General features: G+C 40.7%; 1 protein-coding gene across 1 annotated transcript in view; it reads right to left on the reverse strand.

Annotated features, from left to right (window-relative positions):
* SLC12A8 (solute carrier family 12 member 8) overlaps positions 1-21,690 on the reverse strand; it is a gene marked incomplete at its 5' end in the record, with an annotated part of 147,908 nt that overhangs the window by 96,858 nt on the left and 29,360 nt on the right. Inside the window, one exon of the mRNA XM_079704778.1 lies at positions 17,007-17,238. Coding sequence (XP_079560904.1) covers positions 17,007-17,238 — 232 coding nt within the window. The remainder of the gene's footprint in view (positions 1-17,006; positions 17,239-21,690) is intronic.

The raw sequence follows: 21,690 nt of genomic DNA on the forward strand, positions 1-21,690 counted from the left end.
ACAACATGGGCGTGGGAGTGGAGGGTACTGAAGAGCCGGGCCAGGCAGCAGTCTTCCTAGAGAGCCAAAGAGTGAGGCTTGGAGATGTACCATTTCATTTTTAAATGTAGAACAAAGAATTAAAATGTGCCACATGTCACTTTATTTTCTAAAATGTATTTTCTCTCTATCGGCCTGACTTCTCCAGCAATAAAATCATTTTGGCATGACACTCATCTCACATAAATGAAAATATAATCCAAGAAAATGGTATTGTAGGAAGTTTAAGCCAAGCAAATGCTTGACAGTACCTTGTTTAAATTAAGTTGTCATGCTGTTTAGCTTTTTACAGTAATGCAGCTCTGTGTCTCCACAGAGCCTTGTGCAATGATGAATGTTTTGGAAGAAACAGGCGAGGAGGTGGGAAAGGAAGAGGCCCCGAGCTGCCTGCCTGCAGGCTAAGGAGTCAGGAGGTGAGGAAATGGAGGTGATGAGAAGATCCACTCTCAGGGGAAGCTTGGAGATGATATAAGAGATATGACACAGAGGCTTGAGATGTAAGGATGAGATAAGACATAGTGGTCTGAGTGGAGAGGAGGACATGCCCGCTGAAAAACACCAGACTAAAGGAAAGTCTGCATCCTGAACATGAGGCCCCCAGCACTGTCCCCCACCTCCACCCTGCTCTCAGGACAGTGGCAGCCAGGCGTGCCCCTGGCAGGAGACTGAAGAACTTTCTGGAGAATATGAACTGCACCAGAGGAAAGACCTACAGAAACTGACATTTGGGAGACTTCTGATGAAAGAGCCCACTTTGCCACAGGATCACCCCACAGTGATGCCCTCCTGCCAACCGCCACCCACTCTGCACGTAGAACTTCGAATCAGCCTTTCAGGGCCTCTTTCTTGAAAATGAAGGAACGACCAAGGACTATAAGAGAGCTTTGAAGAAAGCTTGCAGCAGTTAACTCAGAAAACAAAACAGGACCTAACAGAAACAAAGAAGCCTGGAAAAAAACAGATGATATAGAGAGCAGAACAAAATTTCAAAAGAAAATAAAACCCCTATAATTTATAGGTTGAAAGAGTCAAAAGGAGATATTATAACCATAAAACAAGAACAGGATATGATTTTAAAATTAACAGAGAACAACAAAGAGCTCTTGGAAATTAAGGATAGCCAAAACAAAAAATTCAGTTAAAAGGTTGTAAGTAAAGGTGAGGAACTCTCCCATAAAGTAGGGAGGAAAAAAACGAATAAACTATAGAAGAAAGATTAGAAATATAATGATAACAGAAGGTTCAAACCAGGCACTCCAATATCCATCCAACTAGCCAGAATTCAAGAAAATTTTAAAAAACAAAGCCAGAGAAAACAAAGGAGAAACTGTCACAGAAATCACTGAAAATTCGAAATGGAAAGTGCCTGGTCCAATTAATAAAAAATTTCACTATGCAATTTTAAATCTCAGGGTAAAGGGAAGATCTTTAGCACTCTGAGGAGAAGAGACAGGTTACCTACCAAGAGGAGAAATCAGAATGGCACCAACTCCTAGATGCTGCTGAATGGTAGAAGGTAGAGCAACAACGACTTCAAAATTCATCATTCATGTTTATTTCCCCACAGCAAGCAATCCTCTGGCAATTCAGAGTGGTATCCCACAATTCAACTTAATTCTGACACTATCTACCTGGAGACAGCATCAGATCCCACAACTAAGGGCTCCATCCTACAAGACTGTCCCCTCCCCTTCAGATGGCACTCGCAAGTCCAGGCTGTCTGTCACCTGTGCTTCTGACCCACAGGCTATAGATTGGAGGTTCCAAAGATCCCTTCCTTGGGTTCAGTTAATTTGCCAGAGTGGCTCACAGAACTCAGAGAAACATGTTTCTTAGTAGATCACCGGTTTATTACAGACGGATATAACTCAAGAACAGTCAGATGGAAGAGACGCACAGGGCAAGGTATGGAGCTTCCATGCTCTCTCTGAAAGCCACTGTCCCCTCATCTCCATGTGTTTGCCAACCCAGAAGCTCTTCACACCCAGTCCTTTGAGGTTTTTATGGAGGTTTCACTACACAGGCACGACTGATTAGATCACTGGTCACTGGCGTTTGAACTCAATCTCCAACCACTCTTCTCTCCCCTGAGGTGGGAGAGCGAGGGGGCCTGAAAGTTCCAGCCCCACAACCCCCAGATCACAAGGTTGGCGCCACTGGCAACCAGCCCCCATCCTGAGGCGCTTTCCAAAAGTCACCTCATTAACATAAAAAAAAGATAACTTATAGTTCTCATCACTGGAAATTCTAAGGTTTTTAGGAGCTCTATGCCAGGAACGGATGAAGACCAAATATATACATATCTTATTATAAATCACAATATTACATAAGGGAAAATGATTTTCAGCCTACATTTTTATATCTCCTACCAATCACATGTGAAAGTGGAAAAGTGACAAATTCCATTGTAGACAGAAGAGGATGATCTGGGATCCAGACAACAGGGACCAACACCAGGGAGCAGGGAAGGCAAGTACCAGTATAACAGCTGTGATCAGGCCCAAGACTGTCCATCCAGGAGAAGGACAATGAGGAGGGAGTCTCCAAGAGAAAACATAACATAGGGAGCACTGAGGAAAATGCCTATAAGTATTTGAAAGCTCTACAGAGAATTTTTTAGAATAGCAAAAATCACCTAAAAAAGAAAGCAAATGAAAAAATGGAACGTAGTGGGTTGACTGGTGGCCACCCAAAAGATATGCCCACGTCCTAAAGCTGGGAACCTGTGAATGTGACCTTATACGGAAAGAAAAAAAGGTCTATGCAGATATAATTAAGGCTCTTCAGATGAGATTATCCTGGATTTAAGTTGGACCTATTTCCAGTGACAAGTTTTCCTTATAAGATACACACAGAGGAGAGATAAGAGGAGGAGAAGACCATGTGAAGACAGAGGCAGAGACAGGAGTGATGCAGCCAAAAGCCAAGGAACTCCTGGAGCCATCAGAAGCTAGAAGAGACAAGGAAGCATTCTCCACAGGCTTTGAAGGGAGTGCAGCCCTGCCAACACCTTGATTTCAGACTCTTAGCCTCCAAAACTGTGAGGGAATAAATTTCTATTTTTTTTTTTGAAATTTATGATCTAGTAAGCACTGTTGCATTTATTAATTTATTTATTTTTGGTTGTGTTAGGTCTTCGTTTCTATGCGAGGGCTTTCTCTAGTTGTGGCAAGTGGGGGCCGCTCTTCATCGCAGTGCGCGGGCCTCTCACTATTGCGGCCTCTCTTGTTGTGGAGCACAGGCTCCAGACGCACAGGCTCAGTAGTTGTGGCTCACGGGCCTAGTTGCTCTGCAGCATGTGGGATCTTCCCAGACCAGGGCTCGAACCCGTGTCCCCTGCATTAGCAGGCAGATTCTCAACGACTGTGCCACCAGGGAAGCCCAAATTTCTATTGTTTTAAGTCACCAGGTTTGTGGTAATTTGTTAAAGCAGCTTTATGAAACTAATACACGGAGTAAATTTAATTTTAGGAAAAGTTGAAAAATATACAAAAAGAAAGCAATCAGAGTACACGATATGACTCAAAAATTAGTATTTTTACTATCCGTATTACTTTACTACATATAAAAATTAATTTTAAAAGAACAAATAACATGTTAGGAAAATTTTTTCAACATATATAACAAACATTGTCTAGCACTGATATAAAGCTAAACAAACATTTGTTTTATGTTAAATTAATTGCTAAGGTAGAAGAGCTATAAATCATTAAAAAGTAAGAAAACTTAAAGGAAAAACAGGGAAAGAGTACAGACAATTCAAAAAAAATAAATACAAGTGGCAATAAAAATATGAATAATATTACCCTCATTAATGATTTAAGGGAAGCAAATTTTTATTTATTTATTTTTTATTTTTTATTTTTATTTTTTTGCGGTATGCGGGCCTCTCACTGTTGTGGCCTCTCCCGTTGCGGAGCACAGGCTCCGGACGCACAGGCTCAGCGGCCATGGCTCACGGGCCCAGCCGCTCTGCGGCATGTGGGATCTTCCCGGACCGGGGCATGAACCCATGTCCCCTGCATCGGCAGGCAGACTCTCAACCACTGTGCCACCAGGAAAGCCCCGAAAAGTAAATTTTTTAAAAGATCACAATTTTTGCCCATCACGTGGTAGAAATTTAAAAGATTGAACATATCCAATATTGTCAAGGGTTTGGGGAATCAATAACTCGTACATACGGTTACTGGGAGTTCAGAGTGGAAAAATATTATTTCAAGGCCATTTGGTAGAACCCCCAAAAATTTTAAATGTGCTTGATCAATGTCCTATGAGTTCTATTGATAAGCCTTGATCCTCCAGAAATAATCCTTCAAATTCTGTACAAGGATATTCATGTCAGCAACTTGTAACAACAACAAACTGGAAAAACCTAAATATCCATCAATAAATTAATGTTTTATACGGAATATGGAATACTAGGCAGGCATTAAAAAAAAAAAGAGGGAATCCTAAATGTACTGACATTGCAGGGTGTCCATGATATGTTATTGGTTGGGAGAGAAAGAGCAGCAAAACAATGTAGAATTACATTTTTACAAATAACTATGTTTACATGTTTATGTAGGTGCACATGTGCGTATGTGCTTGTACATGTATAGAAAATAGACTGGAAAGATGTTCACCAATCTCCCTCTGGGGATGGCAGTGCAAAAATGGAATAAGGGGAAAGAGCTTTCACTTTTTACTTTATATTTCAAATTAAAAAAAATTTTTTACAACATAAAAACATTAATTTTGTCTTTGAAATAAAAGAAAAAATAAAATTTGACAAGTGTATTTAATTTGTTTTCTGATTTTAAAATTAACTGTTGTGGTTTTGAAATGTGTCTGCAAATTCTTTGATACTTCTCCATTCAAAAGGTGGAAACTAAATTCCCTCCCTTTGAATGAGGGCCTAAGTAACTCATTTCTAACAAATAGCTTGTGGTAAAAGTGCTGCTATGTGATTTCTGAGGCTAGATCATAAAAAGGATAACGCATTCTCTCTCTCTCTCTCTCTCTCTCTCTCTCTCCCTCCCTCCCTCCCTCCCTCGCTCTCACGCTCTCACTCTCTCATTTGTTCTTGAGGAATCCGGTCACCCCATGACTTGAGGACACTTAAGCAGCACTCTGGAAAGGACCACATGGAGAGGAACTGAAGCCTCCTGCCAACAACCAATAAAACTTGCCAGTCAGATCCACCAGCTCCAGTTAAGCCTTCACATGTCCGCAGCCCCTGAACGTCATGAGAAACCCTGAGCCAGAACCATTGACCAACCTATACCCGAATTCTTGGCCCACAGAAAAGGCAAGAAATAATAAGTGTTTATTGTTGTTCTGTGCCACTAAATTTGGGGGTAATCTGTTCAACAGCAATAGCAATGAATACCTACCAATCTCCCTCTGGAGAGTAGAAGTGGGGAAATGGAGGGTTTGTTTTTTTTCACTTCCTACATTTTTACTTTATACATTTAAGATTGTTTGGATCTTTAAAGTCATTTATATTTAAGGAAAGGGAAAGGAATAAAGTTAGACTTTAAAGTATTTCAAAAACTTTTTTTTCCTGACCTTAAAAATAACACTAGTGAAAAAGGACAAAGTTGGAGGACTGACACTACCCACCTCCAAGACTCACTATAAAGCTATAATAATCATAAAAGAGTGGTACTGGAGAACAGATAAATAGAGCAATAAAACAGAACAAAGAGCCCAGAAATAGACTCACACAAATACAGGTAACTGATCTTTGACAAAGGAGCAAAGGCAATTCAATGAAAACAGGATAGTCTTTTTAACAAACGGTGCTGGAACGACTGAACATCCACACGCCAAAAAAAAAAAAAAAAAAAATCTAGATATTCACTGTATATTTTCCACAAAAATTAACTCAAAATGGATCACAGACCTAAATGTAAAACACAAAATTATAAACCTTCTAGAAGATAACACAGAAGAAAATCTAGGTGATTTTGGGTTTAGTAGTGAGTTTTTAGGTACACCACCAAGAGCATAATCCAAGAAAGAAAAAAACTGATGTTAGACTTCATTACAATTAGAAACTTCTGCTCTGCAAAAGGCTCTGCTAAAAGAATGAAAAGACAAGCCACAGACTGTGAAAAATGTATGTAAAACATATATCTGATAAAGGGCTTATATCCAAAATATAAAAAGACTTCTTAAAACTCAACAATAAGAGGACAACCCAATTAAAAAATGGGACCTCACCAAAAATGATATAGATGTCAAATAAGCATATGAAAACATGCTCAATATCATATATCCTAGGGAATTACAAATTAAAGTAACAATGAGATATCACTATGCCCCTATCAGGATGGCTAAGATCCAAGAAACTGACACCACCAAATGCTGACGAGGATGTGGAGCAATAGGAACTCTCATTTGTTGCTAATGGAATGCAAAACAGTACAGCTACTTTGGAAGACAGTTTGGCAGTTTCTTACAAAGGCAAATATAGTCTTATCATATGATCTAGCAACCATGCTCCTAGGTATTTATTCAAATGGGTTTAAAAGTTACATCTTCGGGTGGGAGGGAGGGAGACACAAGAGGGAAGAGATATGGGAACATATGTATACGTATAACTGATTCACTTTGTTATAAAGCAGAAACTAACACACCATTGTAAAGCAATTATACTCCAATAAAGATGTTAAAAAAAGTTACATCTTCATTAAAAACCTGCACACAAATGTTTATAGAAGTCTTATTCATAATTGCCAAAAGCTGAAAGCAACAAAAATGTCCTTCAATAGGTGAATGGACCAAAACCAAAAAACAAACTGTAGTACACCTACACAATGGAATATTACTCAGTAATAGAAAGATATGAGCTATCAAGGCACACACACACACAAAAACAAAACAAAAAACATGGAGAAACCTTGAATGCATAATGCTTAGTGAAAAAAAGCCAGGCTGAAAGGCTCTATACTGTAGGATTTCAACTATATGACGTTCTGGGAAAGGCAAAATTATAGAGGCAATAAAAAGATCAGTGGTTTCCAGGAGTTCGGGACTAGGGGTAGGGGACGGGGGTGAAATATATGGAGCCCAGGAATTTTTAAGGCATTAAAACTATTCTGTATGATACCGTAACGATGGATACATATCATTATATATTTGTCAAAACCCAAAGAACTACACAACACAAAGGATGAATCCTCATCTAAACCATGAATTTTAGTTAATAATAATGTGTTACTATTGGTTCACCAATTATAACAAACGTATCACACTGATGCAAGGTTTTATAGGGGAAATGGGTAGGGAAAGGAGAGAGAAAGGATATGGGGACTTCTGTACTCTGTGCTAATTTTCTATAAACCTAAAACTGTTCTAAAAACTGAAGTCTATTTTTTTTTTTAAATAGCACTAACTAATTGAAGGAAAAGTAGGAACAAGGTAATACAGCCACCCATAATCTCAGCGGAAAGATGACCACTCTTAACACTTGGGCTTAGTTCCTTCCAGTCTCTCTTCCAGTTTTTTTTTTTTTCAAATGTCTACATGTATGTCATTTTCTAAAAGAGTTGAAATAATTCTGCTAAACCCATTCTGAAGGTTTATGGTCTAGTTTCAGTTGGGATTTTTAACTGCAAAGAAAGTAGCCCATATAAAACACCAGTGATACCAAAAACAGATTCTAGAGGGGCCAGTTACTATGGGAATAATTGAAAATAAATTTCATTTCGCACTACACCCTGGTAATGTACTGACCAGAAGGAAAGAGAAATATTTGGAGTAAGTCAGAAGAGCAGCCAAGAAAACTTCTAATCAAGAAGGCAAATACGACAGCCTACTGAGGTTTCAAAGAAGCCAGTAGCATCACCCTGCAATTTAACTACTTATGCTCTTGCAGCAACCATGTCAGCAGGCGGAAAGGACCCAGGCATAAAGTCTGGAGGACGCTCTCGCGCGCGCTCTCGCTCTCTCTCTCCTTCACTGACAGTTTGATGGCCAAACAGCCAGCAGGTCTCTCTCAGGATGTGGGCTGTCTCTGCAGCGTGGTGCAAAGCCAGGAAAAAAATCACTCCTTCCCCCCAATGGAGATGCTCCAAATGTTCAGCAAGCTGCAAGGCTCAGGCTGGAGTGATCAGGCTGGACACTGCATTGGCCCTTAGCACTGGAGTGGACCCTGGGGGCCCCCCGATGTACAGGGGTTAACACTTTAGATGCTAGATCATGGGGCAGTCTGGAGGTTCTGGGGGACGGACCAGGATGCCAGAGGGTAGGGGGCATGCAGGGAGCTCAGATGAGTGACTTTTCCCACAGAAGAATCTTAATAGATGAAAAAGCAATAAAGCCAGATGAGGGTGTACCAATTGAACTGTCACCTTCCCGCAACCAACACTTTTATGAAAGACGAGACTGTTTAGAACACACCCCAGGGGCAGCCTTGAAGGGGAAAAGAAGTGCCACTATCATAGAAAGACAGTGGTAGTGTTCCCACCTCAGGAAAGAGCTCAGCTTTAGTCAAACAGATCCAGTTTCACACCCAGATCTGCCATGCGTTACTACAAATTATATAATCCCCGCTTTCCTCATCTGTTAAATGGGTATAACTGTTCCTCCCCCATGAGGTTATGATAATGAGATAAGCCCTGTGAGGTGCTAGCCAAAATGACTGGCATAGAAGTGCTCATCCAATACAGCGGCCATCGCCGCCACCACCACCATTAGAGGTGGCTGGTCTGTGCTCTTGATCTCTTTCCTTTTTCTTTGTTAACACAGCTGGTGGCCCCAGCTCCCTTCCTCTGTCCATATTCCAATGTAGATGCCTAGTCACTATTGCCAAAAAAAGACAAAGTACCCAAAGTGTGAAATATCAGGCAGTTATCTTTTTCCTACAGCATCCCAGGAATAGTTCCGTACTCTGGAGAGAAACAAAGACTTTTGATGCCAAACCACCCCAAATCACAAAGCTACAAAATTATGGACACTTTGGGTAATAGTGTCTCATTCAAAGCATAGGATTTAGGATTAGAGTTGCCAGGTATCCTCAAGGCTGCAGAAAATCCAGGGTTAGAGTAAACAGTGATTGATTATCAATATATGACACCATTTCCAAATGGTTCAAAAGAATACCCCGCTGTTTATTTTCTTTCTTTAAGCTTAATAGATTCATATTTTTGTTTTGAAAAAACTTAATATTGAACACATATCTGTCCCGCTATCAAACACAAAACAATCAAACACATATCTGTCCCGCTCTCCCAGAAATGACAATTGTTAACATTTGTTATGTTTGCATCAAGTCCTTTTTTAAAAAGAAATAAAATATGACAGATAAAATTAAAATCTATTTCCTTTCCTACTCCCAAATCTATTTCTTGCGTATAATCACTATCATGAATTGATCTTTGTCAAATCCAGTTCTACTTAATTCTGGCCTTTATCTAAATTTTCTTGTTTGTTTTTTTTTAACAGCAAGTAAATAAAAAGAAACATGGGAAGATGGCGGAAGAGTAAGACGCGGAGATCACCTTCCTCCCCACAGATACATCAGAAATTCATCTACACGTGGAACAACTCCAACAGAACACCTACTGAACGCTGACAGAAGACCTCAGACCCCCCAAAAGGCAAGAAACTCCCCACATACCTGGGTAGGTCAAAAGAAAAAAAGAATAAACAGAGACAATAGGATATGGACGGGACCTGCACCAGTGGGAGGGAGCCGTGAAGGAGGGAAGGTTTCTACACACTACAAGCCCCTTCGAGGGCGGAGACTGCAGGTGGCGGAGGGGGAAAGCTTCGGAGTAGCGGAGGAGAGCACAGCAACAGGGGTGTGGAGGGCAAAGCAGAGAGATTTTGGCACAGAGGATCGGTGCCCTCAGGCACACACCAGCCCGAGAGACTTGTCTGCTCGGCCGCCAGGGCGGGCGGGGCTGGGAGCTGAGGCTCGGGTATCGGCTTTCAGTCGGAGCGCAGGGAGAGGTCTGGGGCTGGCGGCAGGAAGAGACCCTGAAGGGGTTAGTGCTAGCCCGGAGGGAGTCCGGGGAAAGGGTCTGGAGCTACCGGAGAGGCAAGAGACTTTTTTCCCTTTTGTTGCCTGGTGCGCGAGGAGAGGGCATTCCCCTCCCTCCCCTCTGCCTGAGTGAGCCAGAGCCCCCGAATCAGCGGCTCCTTTAAACCCGTCCTGTCTGAGCGAAGAACGGACGCCCTCCGGCGACCTACGCGCAGAGGCGGGGCCAGGTCCAAGGCTGAGACCCGGGAGCTGTGAGAGCAGAGACAGGGAAATCTCTCTGTGCAGCCTCCGAGGCAGCGGATTAAAGCTCCACGGTCCATTTGATGTGCCCTGCGTCTGTGGAGTGCATGAATGGACAGCGAATCATCCCAAATTGAGGAAGTGGACCTTGAGGACAAGATTTAAGACTTCCCCCCCCCTTTTTTTCCCTCTTTTTACAACGAATTATCTCAAATTAAGGAGGTGGACTTAGCAAGATTTCAGACTTTTCGCCCTTTTCCTCTTTTTACAACGAATTATCCCAAATCGAGGAGGTGGACTTGGAGAGCAAGATTTTTGATTTTTCCCCCTGCTCTCTTTTTGTGAATGTGTATGTGTAATCTTCTGTGTAAGATTCTCTCTGTATAGCTTTGCTTCCACCATATGTCCCAGGGTTCTTTCGGTCCGTGTTTTTTTTCAATAATTACTTTTTAATTTTAATAACGCTACTATATTTCATACTTTATTCTATTTTACTTTACCTGCTCTTTCTTTTTTTCCTCCCTTCCCTTCCTCCCTCCCTCCCTCCGCTCCTCCTTTCCTTCTTTCTTTTTCTTTCCTCCATCCCTCCCTCCCTCCCACCCTTCTTCTTTCCACTTTCTTTTTCTTTCCTTCCTCCCTCCCTCCCTCCCTCCTGTCTTTCTTTCTTTCTTTCCTTCCTCCCTCCCTCCCTCTCTTCTTCCATTCACTCTTCCTTTTGTTTTCATTCCTCCCTCCCTCCCTCCTTTCTTTCCTTTCTTTCCATCCTTCCTCCCTCCCTCCTTTCTTTCTTTCTTCCTTCCTTCCTTCCTTACTTCCCTTCTTCCTTTCTTTCAATCTCTCTTTCTTTCTTCTACTAATTATTTCTTTCTACTTTTTCTCACTGTTATTCTGAGCCGGGTGGATGAAAGGCTCTTGGTGCTGCAGCCAGGAGTTAGTGCTGTGCCTCTGAAGTGGGAGAGCCAACTTCAGGACACGGGTCCACAAGAGACCTCCCAGCTCCACATAATATCAAGCAGCGAAAATCTCCCAGGGATCTCCATCTCAACACCAGCACCCAGCTTCAGTCAACGACCAGCAAGCTACAGTGCTGGTCACCCTATGCCAAGCAACTAGCAAGGCAGGAACACAACCCCACCCATTAGCAGAGAGGCTACCTAAAAACATAATAAGGCCACAGGCACCCCAAAACACACCACCAGACGTGGACCTGTCCACCAGAAAGACAAGATCGAGCTTCAACCACCAGAACACAGGCATCAGTCCCCCCCACCAGGAAGCCTACACAACCTACTGAAACAACCTTAGCCACGGGGGACAGACACCAAAAACAACGGGAACTACGAATCTGCAGCCTGCAAAAAGGAGACCCCAAACACAGTAACATAAGCAAAATGAGAAAGCAGAAAAACACACAGCAGGTGAAGGAGCAAGATAAAAACCTACCAGACCTAACAAATGAAGAGGTAATAGGCAGTCTACCTGAAAAAGAATTCAGAATAATGATAGTAAAGCTGATCCAAGATTCTATTTCCCAGATCCAAAATCTTGGAAATAGAATAGACAATACGCAAGAAACAGTTAACAAGGACCTAGAAGAACTAAAGATGAATCAAGCATCGATTAAAAACACAATAAATGAAATGAAAAATACTCTAGATGGGATCAATAGTAGAATAACTGAGGCAGAAGAACGGATAAGTGAGGTGGAAGATAAAATAGTGGAAATAACTGATGCAGAGAAAAGTAAAGAAAAAAGAATGAAAAGAACAGAGGACAGTCTCAGAGACCTCTGGGACAACATTAAACGCACCAACATTCGAATTATAGGGGTTCCAGAAGAAGAAGAGAAAAAGAAAGGGACTGAGAAAATATTTGAAGAGATTATAGTTGAAAACTTCCCTAATATGGGAAAGGAAATAGTTAATCAAGTCCAGGAGGCACAGAGAGTCCCATACAGAATAAATCCAAGAAGAAATACGCCAAGACACATATTAATCAAACTGTCAAAAATTAAACACAAAGAAATCATATTAAAAGCAGCAAGGGAAAAACAACAAATAACACACAAGGGAATCCCCATCAGGTTAACAGCTGATCTCTCAGCAGAAACTCTACAAGCCAGAAGGGAGTGGCAGGACATAATTAAAGTGATGAAGGAGAAAAACCTGCAACCAAGATTACTCTACCCAGCAAGGATCTCATTCAGATTTGATGGAGAAATTAAAACCTTTACAGACAAGCAAAAGCTGAGAGAGTTCAGCACCACCAAACCAGCTTTACAACAAATGCTAAAGGAACTTCTCTAGGCAAGAAACACAACAGAAGGACTATACCTACAATAATGAACCCAAAGCCATTAAGGAAATGGGAATAGGAACATACATATCAATAATTACCTTAAATGTAAATGGACTAAATGCTCCCACCAAAAGACACAGAGTGGCTGAATGGATACAAAAACAAGACCCATATATATGCTGTCTACAAGAGACCCACTTCAGACCTAGAGACACATACAGATTGAAAGTAAGGGGATGGAAAAAGATATTCCATGCAAATGGAAATCAAAAGAAAGCTGGAGTAGCAATTTTTATATCAGACAAAATAGACTTTAAAATAAAGACTATTAGAAGAGACAAAGAAGGACACTACATAACGATAAAGGGATCGATCCAAGAAGAAGATATAACAATTGTAAATATTTATGCACCCAACATAGGAGCACCTCAATACATAAGGCAAATACTAACAGCCATAAAAGGGGAAATTGACAGTAACACAATCATAGTAGGGGACTTTAACACCCCACTTTCACCAATGGACAGATCATCCAAAATGAAAATAAATAAGGAAACACAAGCTTTAAATGATACATTAAACAAGATGGACTTAATTGATATTTATAGGACATTCCACCCAAAAACAACAGAATACACATTTTTCTCAAGTGCTCATGGAACATTCTCCAGGATAGATCATATCTTGGGTCACAAATCAAGCCTTGGTAAATTTAAGAAAATTGAAATTGTATCAAGTATCTTTTCCGACCACAATGCTATGAGACTAGACATCAATTACAGGAAAAGATCTGTAAAAAATACAAACACATGGAGGCTAAACAATACACTACTAAATAATGAAGTGATCACTGAAGAAATCAAAGAGGAAATTAAGAAATACTTAGAAACAAATGACAATGGAGACACGACGACCCAAAACCTATGGGACGCAGCAAAAGCAGTTCTAAGGGGGAAGTTTATAGCAATACAATCCCACCTTAAGAAACAGGAAACATTTCGAGTAAACAACCTGACCCTGAACCTAAAGCAATTAGAGAAAGAAGAACAAAAAACCCCCAAATTTAGCAGAAGGAAAGAAATCATAAAGATCAGATCAGAAATAAATGAAAAAGAAATGAAGGAAACGATAGCAAAGATCAACCAAACTAAAAGCTGGTTCTTTGAGAAGATAAACAAAATTGACAAACCATTAGCCAGACTCATCAAGAAAAGAAGGGAGAAGACTCAAATCAGTAGAATTAGAAATGAAAAAGGAGAAGTAACAACTGACACTGCAGAAATACAAAAGATCATGAGAGATTACTATAAGCAACTCTATGCCAATAAAATGGACAACCTGGAAGAAATGGACAAATTCTTAGAAATGCACAACCTACCAAGACTGACTCAGGAAGAAATAGAAAATATGAATAGACCAATCACAAGCACTGAAATTGAAACTGTGATTAAAAATCTTCCATCAAACAAAAGCCCAGGACCAGATGGCTTCACAGGCGAATTCTATCAAACATTTAGAGAAGAGCTAACACCCATCCTTCTCAAACTCTTCCAAACAATATCAGAGGAAGGAACACTCCCAAAATCATTCTACGAGGCCACCATCACCTTGATACCAAAACCAGGCAAGGATGTCACAAAGAAAGAAAACTACAGGCCAATATCACTGATGAACATAGATGCAAAAATTCTCAACAAAATACTAGCAAACAGAATCCAACAGCACATTAAAAGGATCATACACCATGATCAAGTGGGGTTTATTCCAGGAATGCAAGGATTCTTCAATATACGCAAATCAATCAATGTGATACACCATATTAACAAGTTGAAGGAGAAAAACCATATGATCATCTCAATAGATGCAGAGAAAGCTTTCGACAAAATTCAACACCCATTTATGATAAAAACCCTCCAGAAAGTAGGCATAGAGGGAACTTTCCTCAACATAATAAAGGCCATATATGACAAACCCACAGCCAACATTGTCCTCAATGGTGAAAAACTGAAACCATTTCCACTAAGATCAGGAACAAGACAAGGCTGCCCACTCTCACCACTCTTATTCAACATAGTTTTGGAAGTTTTAGCCACAGCAATCAGAGAAGAAAAGGAAATAAAAGGAATCCAAATTGGAAAAGAAGAAGTAAAGCTGTCACTGTTTGCAGATGACATGATACTATACATAGAGAATCCTAAAGATGCTACCGAAAAACTACTAGAGCTAATCAATGAATTTGGTAAAGTAGCAGGATACAAAATTAATGCACAGAAATCTCTGGCATTCCTGTACACGAATGATGAAAAATCTGAAAGTGAAATCAAGAAAACACTCCCATTTACCATTGCAACAAAAAGAATAAAATATCTAGGAATAAACCTACCTAAGGAGACAAAAGACCTGTATGCAGAAAATTATAAGACACTGATGAAAGAAATTAAAGATGATATAAATAGATGGAGAGATATACCATGCTCCTGGATTGGAAGAATCAATATTGTGAAAATGACTCTACTACCCAAAGCAATCTACAGATTCAATGCAATCCCTATCAAACTACCACTGGCATTTTTCACAGAACTAGAACAAAAAATTTCAAAATTTGTTTGGAAAAACAAAAGACCCCGAATAGCCAAAGCAATCTTGAGAACGAAAAACGGAGCTGGAGGAATCAGGCTGCCTGACTTCAGACTATACTACAAAGCTACAGTAATTAAGACAGTGTGGTACTGGCATAAAAACAGAAAGATAGATCAGTGGATCAGGATAGAAAGCCCAGAGATAAACCCACGCACATATGGCCAACTTATCTTTGATAAAGGAGGCAGGAATGTACAGTGGAGAAAGGACAGCCTCTTCAATAAGTGGTGCTGGGAAAACTGGACAGGGACATGTAAAAGTATGAGATTAGATCATTCCCTAACACCATACACAAAAATAAGCTCAAAATGGATTAAAGACCTAAATGTAAGGCCAGAAACTATCAAACTCTTAGAGGAAAACATAGGTAGAACACTCTATGACATAAATCACAGCAAGATCCTTTTGGACCCACCTCCTAGAGAAATGGAAATAAAAACAAAGATAAACAAATGGGACCTAATGAAACTTCAAAGCTTTTGCACAGCAAAGGAAACCATAAACAAGACCAAAAGACAACCCTCAGAATGGGAGAAAATATTTGCAAATGAAGCAACTGACAAAGGATTAATCTCCAAAATTTATAAACAGCTCATGCAGCTCAATAGCAAAAAAACAAACAACCCAATCCAAAAATGGGCAGAAGACTTAAATAGGCATTTCTCCAAAGAAGATATACAGACTGCCAACAAACACATGAAAGAATGCTCAACATCATTAATCATTAGAGAAATGCAAATCAAAACTACAATGAGATATCATCTCACACCAGTCAGAATGGCCATCATCAAGAAATCTAGAAACAATAAATGCTGGAGAGGGTGTGGAGAAAAGGGAACACTCTTGCACTGCTGGTGGGAATGTGAATTGGTACAGCCACTATGGACAACAGTATGGAGGTTCCTTAAAAAACTAAAAATAGAACTACCATATGACCCAGCAATCCCACTACTAGGCATATACCCTGAGAAAACCATAATTCAAAAAGAGACATGTACCAAAATGTTCATTGCAGCTCTATTCACAATAGCCCGGAGCTGGAAACAACCTAAGTGTCCATCATCGGATGAATGGATAAAGAAGATGTGGCACATATATACAATGGAATATTACTCAGCCATAAAAAGAAACGAAACTGAGCTATTTGTAATGAGGTGGATAGACCTAGAGTCTGTCATACAGAGTGAAGTAAGTCAGAAAGAGAAAGACAAATACCGTATGCTAACACATATATATGGAATTTAAAAAAAAAAAAAATGTCATGAAGAACCTAGGGGTAAAACGGGAATAAAGACACTGACCTACTTGAGAATGGACTTGAGGATATGGGGAAGGGGAAGGGTAAGCTGTGACAAAGGGAAAGAGAGGCATGGACATATATACACTACCAAACGTAAGGTAGATAGATAGTGGGAAGCAGCCGCAGAGCACAGGGAGATCAGCTCGGTGCTTTGTGACCGCCTGGAGGGGTGGGATGGGGAGGGTGGGAGGGAGGGAGATGCATGAGGGAAGGGATGTGGGAACAGATGTATATGTATGACTGATTCACTTTGTTATAAAGCAGAAACTAATAATAAAAAAAAAAAAAAAAAAAAAAAAGAAACATGGGCAATGTGCCCAGTGAAGATGTCTATGTGAGGAGGGGCTTTCTGGCCTCTGAAACTGCACCATGACACACCCCTCAGCTGCTCAGGAACAGCACACACTCACTGCAGGTAAAGGCTATTGGGGGTCGTCTTGCAAACCCAGACCTACAAACATCTAGAAAGCAGTGCAGACCCCCATAAGGCCATCTGCTGAACTCCAAAAGGCTTACCTGGGTCCAGGTGTGTGAAAGAGCCCACCACAAAGTCCAGCGTGGACACGGCCAGCAGGAGCAACAGCAGCAGCTGGAGGCGGATTATCCATTTGACACCTGCTAGGTTAATCCCCAGCAAGGCCAGAAGCACCGCAACTGAAATTCCTCGCACAGCCCAGAGATTCCTGAGGCTCAGCAGATCTGAGATGGATTCAGCGAAGCCAGTGATATACATGGCACCTGCAACACACTGACAGGCAATTTGAGGTAGGAAGAGTCAGCAAGAGAAAAAAGCATCAGGGCTGCCCGGCACTGAGGACCCTGCTCACCTTTGGAATTCAACACCCAGGAACCATCATGGGGGTTAGGTGAGCCCTTCCTGCTCAGGAGTCCTGCCTGGGGCCCCCTTTCTTCTCGTCTACATCTCTCCCACCATCCAGAGGGGAGAATGATTGTCGGTGGTAACTAAGATGAAAAGATTATGGAAGGAAGAAGATGGGATTCTGGGCCAAAGAGACCTATAGACGCCCCTGTGAAGAACTAATAGAGGACAGGAGCACAAGGAGGAGTCCCATCTCAAAGTCTTAGAAGGGCACTGAAGCAAAGCCGTTTTTTCTCTATTTCTTTGCATGTCACTATTATTATTATTATTATTATTATTTTTTTTTTTTTTTTTTGCGGTATGTGGGCCTCTCACTGTTGTGGCCTCTCCCGTTGCGGAGCACAGGCTCCGGACGCGCAGGCTCAGCGGCCATGGCTCACGGGCCCAGCCGCTCCACGGCACGTGGGATCTTCCCGGACCGGGGCACGAACCCATGTCCCCTGGATCGGCAGGCAGACTCTCAACCACTGCACCACGAGGGAAGCCCTATATTTTAAATTACCTAAAACTTAGAAATAAGAAAAAAAAAAAAGTGGGCAGCACATCCTTCCAATGTCACATGGAACAAAGGCTACTCAAGGATTATCTAAGTGAATGTACTTAGTTCTACTCACTGTTTACTACTGATTAAATGTATTAAATGTCCCAGACTTAGTGAAGTTACATGTTAACTTATGGATTTTTTTCTTCCTGTAGAGATGTACAGAACTCCTGCGTGGTGGAACAGATAACACAAAAGATTAGGGTTTGTGGTCCTGTAAGACATTAACCGGTTTTGTATCTTACCTAGCAATCTTATCCTTATATTTATTTATGAAATTGCTGAACTAGGAATTTATGGATTTGATCCATCGAGGGTCCATACCTCACTTCTCAACCTTAACATCTTACTGGCTCCTCCACTAATTAGTGAGTTAAATAAACCCTTTGGCACATGTTTATTTTATATTTGCCTGAGAGTCATGATGCTACCTCTTAAAAAACCTGAAACATAATTTCAAATAAATATTTGAAAATAACACCAACCTCATTTTCCATAGTTCCTCAGCCCCCTTCTCTTATCGGGTTGGTCCCTTTACCCACCCCCAGGGCCAGCAGGGCACTCTCATCACTGTCGCTCTGCACTTGTTGCTCTCTCAGGAAACAAATTCTACTCAAACCTCAGTCAAGCTCCTCCTTTTCCATGAAGCCTTTCCGCATCCCCTGTTTTTGAATAAATACTATGCTTACTGCTGGTACATTGCAATTAATTATCTGGCTCTGTATTCTATTATTATTTCATGCATATAAGTTTGTCCCCCCCCACCAAGAATGCAAACATCTTTAAAAAAATTTTATGCTGATTGCGCCTTCTAAAATCTCCTGCATTTGCTAACTATGTTGCAAGCAATCTATAAATACTTTATGATACGTTGACTGTATGAAAAATGCTCCAGGAAGCAGACACCATTAAATTCTAGTCCTTTTATATAAAGACAAGAAGCCTTATACGATTTCTGTGTTTGAGGGGAGCTCACGAAGGAGGCTCCGTTCTTCACTGAGATCAGCTCACTTTGCAGCTGGACAGAGCATCACTGTCGGTATTCCCCAAATTTAGAGTAGGCATTTCTGTCTGTATTTGGGTGAGGGGGAAAGCCCAATCAATGTAGGGGAAAGACAATCAGAGGAGGGAGGGAAGGAGGGAGAGAGGGAGGGAGGAAGACAGAGAGAGAGAGAGACAGGAATCTATATTTTTCTGCATTCACCTCAGAAGTCAAACTTACTCTTGACTAAATGCCAAGAGTGTGATGGTGACAGTGATGCTATTTCATCAGTATTTGGCCAGATCAACAGGACTCCTCATGGTCAGATATATCTGAGTTTTATAAACAAATGTTAAAAATGTAGTCGTGGGGCTTCCCTGGTGGCGCAGTGGTTGAGAGTCTGCCTGCCGATGCAGGGGACACGGGTTCATGCCCCGGTCCGGGAAGATCCCACATGCAGCGGAGTGGCTGGGCCCGTGAGCCATGGCCGTTGAGCCCGCGCGTCCAGAGCCTGTGCTCCGCAACGGGAGAGGCCCGCGTACCGCAAAAAAAAAAAAAAAAAAAAAAAAAGAATGTAGTACTGATGATTGTTTGTACAGGCATCACTTTCCCAGGTGTCTGAGGTCTCTCACATGCAGAGGGTGATCAGAACTTGAATATGACTGTTTGCACCTGGAGCTTCCAAACCGATTACTGAAGTAACCCCAGTAGCGCCCCTCTCTCAGGTTTGTACCTAAAATCACTTTTTAGCCCAAAGGTGCCAGTAACAAAAAAAGTAAAAGCTCTGGAGGATATGTGACAAGAGCACGGTGGTCGGAAGCATAGCCTATGAAACCAAACTACCTAAGGCCAAATGCTGTGGCTCCCAGCCTTAGCTGTGTGACTTGGGAAAGTGTTTCAACCTCTCTGTGGCTCATGTCTGCCTCTGTGAAACACAGATAATAATAGTACTTACTTCAAAAGGTTATTGTGAGGAATCGAGAGCCCAGAAATAAACCCACACACCTACATTCAATTAACCTTCAACAAAGGAGGCAAAAATATACAAGGGGAAAAAGGACACTCTCTTCAGCAAGTGGTGTTGGGAAAGATGGACAGCCGCATGTAAATCAATGAAGTTAGAACATCCCCTCTCACCTTACACAAAAATAAACTCAAAATGGCTTAAAGACTTAAACATAAGACATGATACCATAAAACTCCTAGAAGAGATCATAGATGAAATATTCTCTGACATAAATCATACAAATGTTTTCTTAGGTCAGTATCCCAAGGCAACAGAAATAAAAACAAAAATAAACAAACAGGACCTAATCAAACTTACAAGCTTTTGCACAGCGAAGGAAACTATAAGCAAAATGAAAAGACAACCTACAGAATGGAAAAAAATATTTGCAAATGATGTGATCAACAAGGGCTTAATTTCCAAAATATACAAACAGCTCATACAACTCAACAACAAAAAAAACAAACAATGCAATCGAAAAATGGGCAGAAGACCTAAACAGACATTTCTCCAAAGAAGAAATACAAATAGCCAATAAGCACATGAAAAGATGCTCAAATCACTAATTATTAGAGAAATGCAAACCAAAACTACAATGAAGTACCACCTCACAATGGTCAGAATGGTTATCATTAAAAACTCTACAAATAACATATGCTAGAGAGGATGTGGAGAAAAGGGAAACCTCCTACACTTGGTGGGAATATAAGTTGATGTAGCCACTATGAAAAACAGTATGGAGGTTCCTCAGAAAACTAAAAACAGAATTACCATATGATCCAGCAATCCCACTCCTGGGGATATACCCAGACAAAACTCTAATGCAAAAAGAAATATGCACCCCTATTTTCACAGCAGCACTATTCACAATAGCCAAGACATGGAAACAACCTAAATGTCCATCAACACATGAATGGATAAAGAAGATGTGGTACATATATACAATGGAATACTACTCAGCCATAAAAAAGAATGAAATAATGCCATTTGCAGCAACATGGATGGACTTAGAGGTTATCATACTAAGTGAAGTAAGTCAGAAAGAGAAAGACAAATAATATCACTTATATGTGCAATCTCAAATATGACACAAATGAACCTATCTACAAAATAGAAACAGACTCACGGACATAGAGAACAGACTTGTGGTTGCCAAGGGGGAGGTGATTGAGGGAGGGATGGAGTGGGAGGCTGGGGTTAGCAGATGTAAGCTATAATATACAGAATGGATAAAGGTCTTACTGTATAGCACAAAGAACTAAACTCAATATCCTATGATAAACCATAATGGAAAAGAATATTTAAAAAAAAGAATGGATGTATATATGTGTGTATACATACACACACACACAACTGAATCACTTTGCTGTACAGCAGAAATTAACACACTATTGTAAATCAACTATACTTTCAATTAAAAAAAGAGAATTTAAATAGCAACAAAAAGAAGAAGAAGAAACCACCTTTAAAAAAAAAGGTTATTGTGAGGATTAAATTAGATAATTCGTGTAAAGTCCTAGAACAATACCTGGCTCATAGTTAGAGTTGGAGAAGTAAGAGCTATTGGCATTATCATTATTACTTTATTATTAGCTACTGATGTAAAGGAAACAGTAGTCAGCCATGAATTTCATAAAATACTTTGTTAATGCTAAATAGATGATGGTAATGTCACTGGAAATTTGCAACATAAGTTGTAAGTAAGGATTCTTGAAACTGAAGGGACTTACTTTTAAGGGAAAGCTATAACAGCCCAAAATTAAACCACCTTTTCAAAATCTAAGGATTTGG

This window comes from Hyperoodon ampullatus (genome assembly GCF_949752795.1).
Source record: "Hyperoodon ampullatus genome assembly, chromosome: 5".
In the NCBI taxonomy this organism is placed as follows: Eukaryota; Metazoa; Chordata; class Mammalia; order Artiodactyla; family Ziphiidae; genus Hyperoodon; species Hyperoodon ampullatus.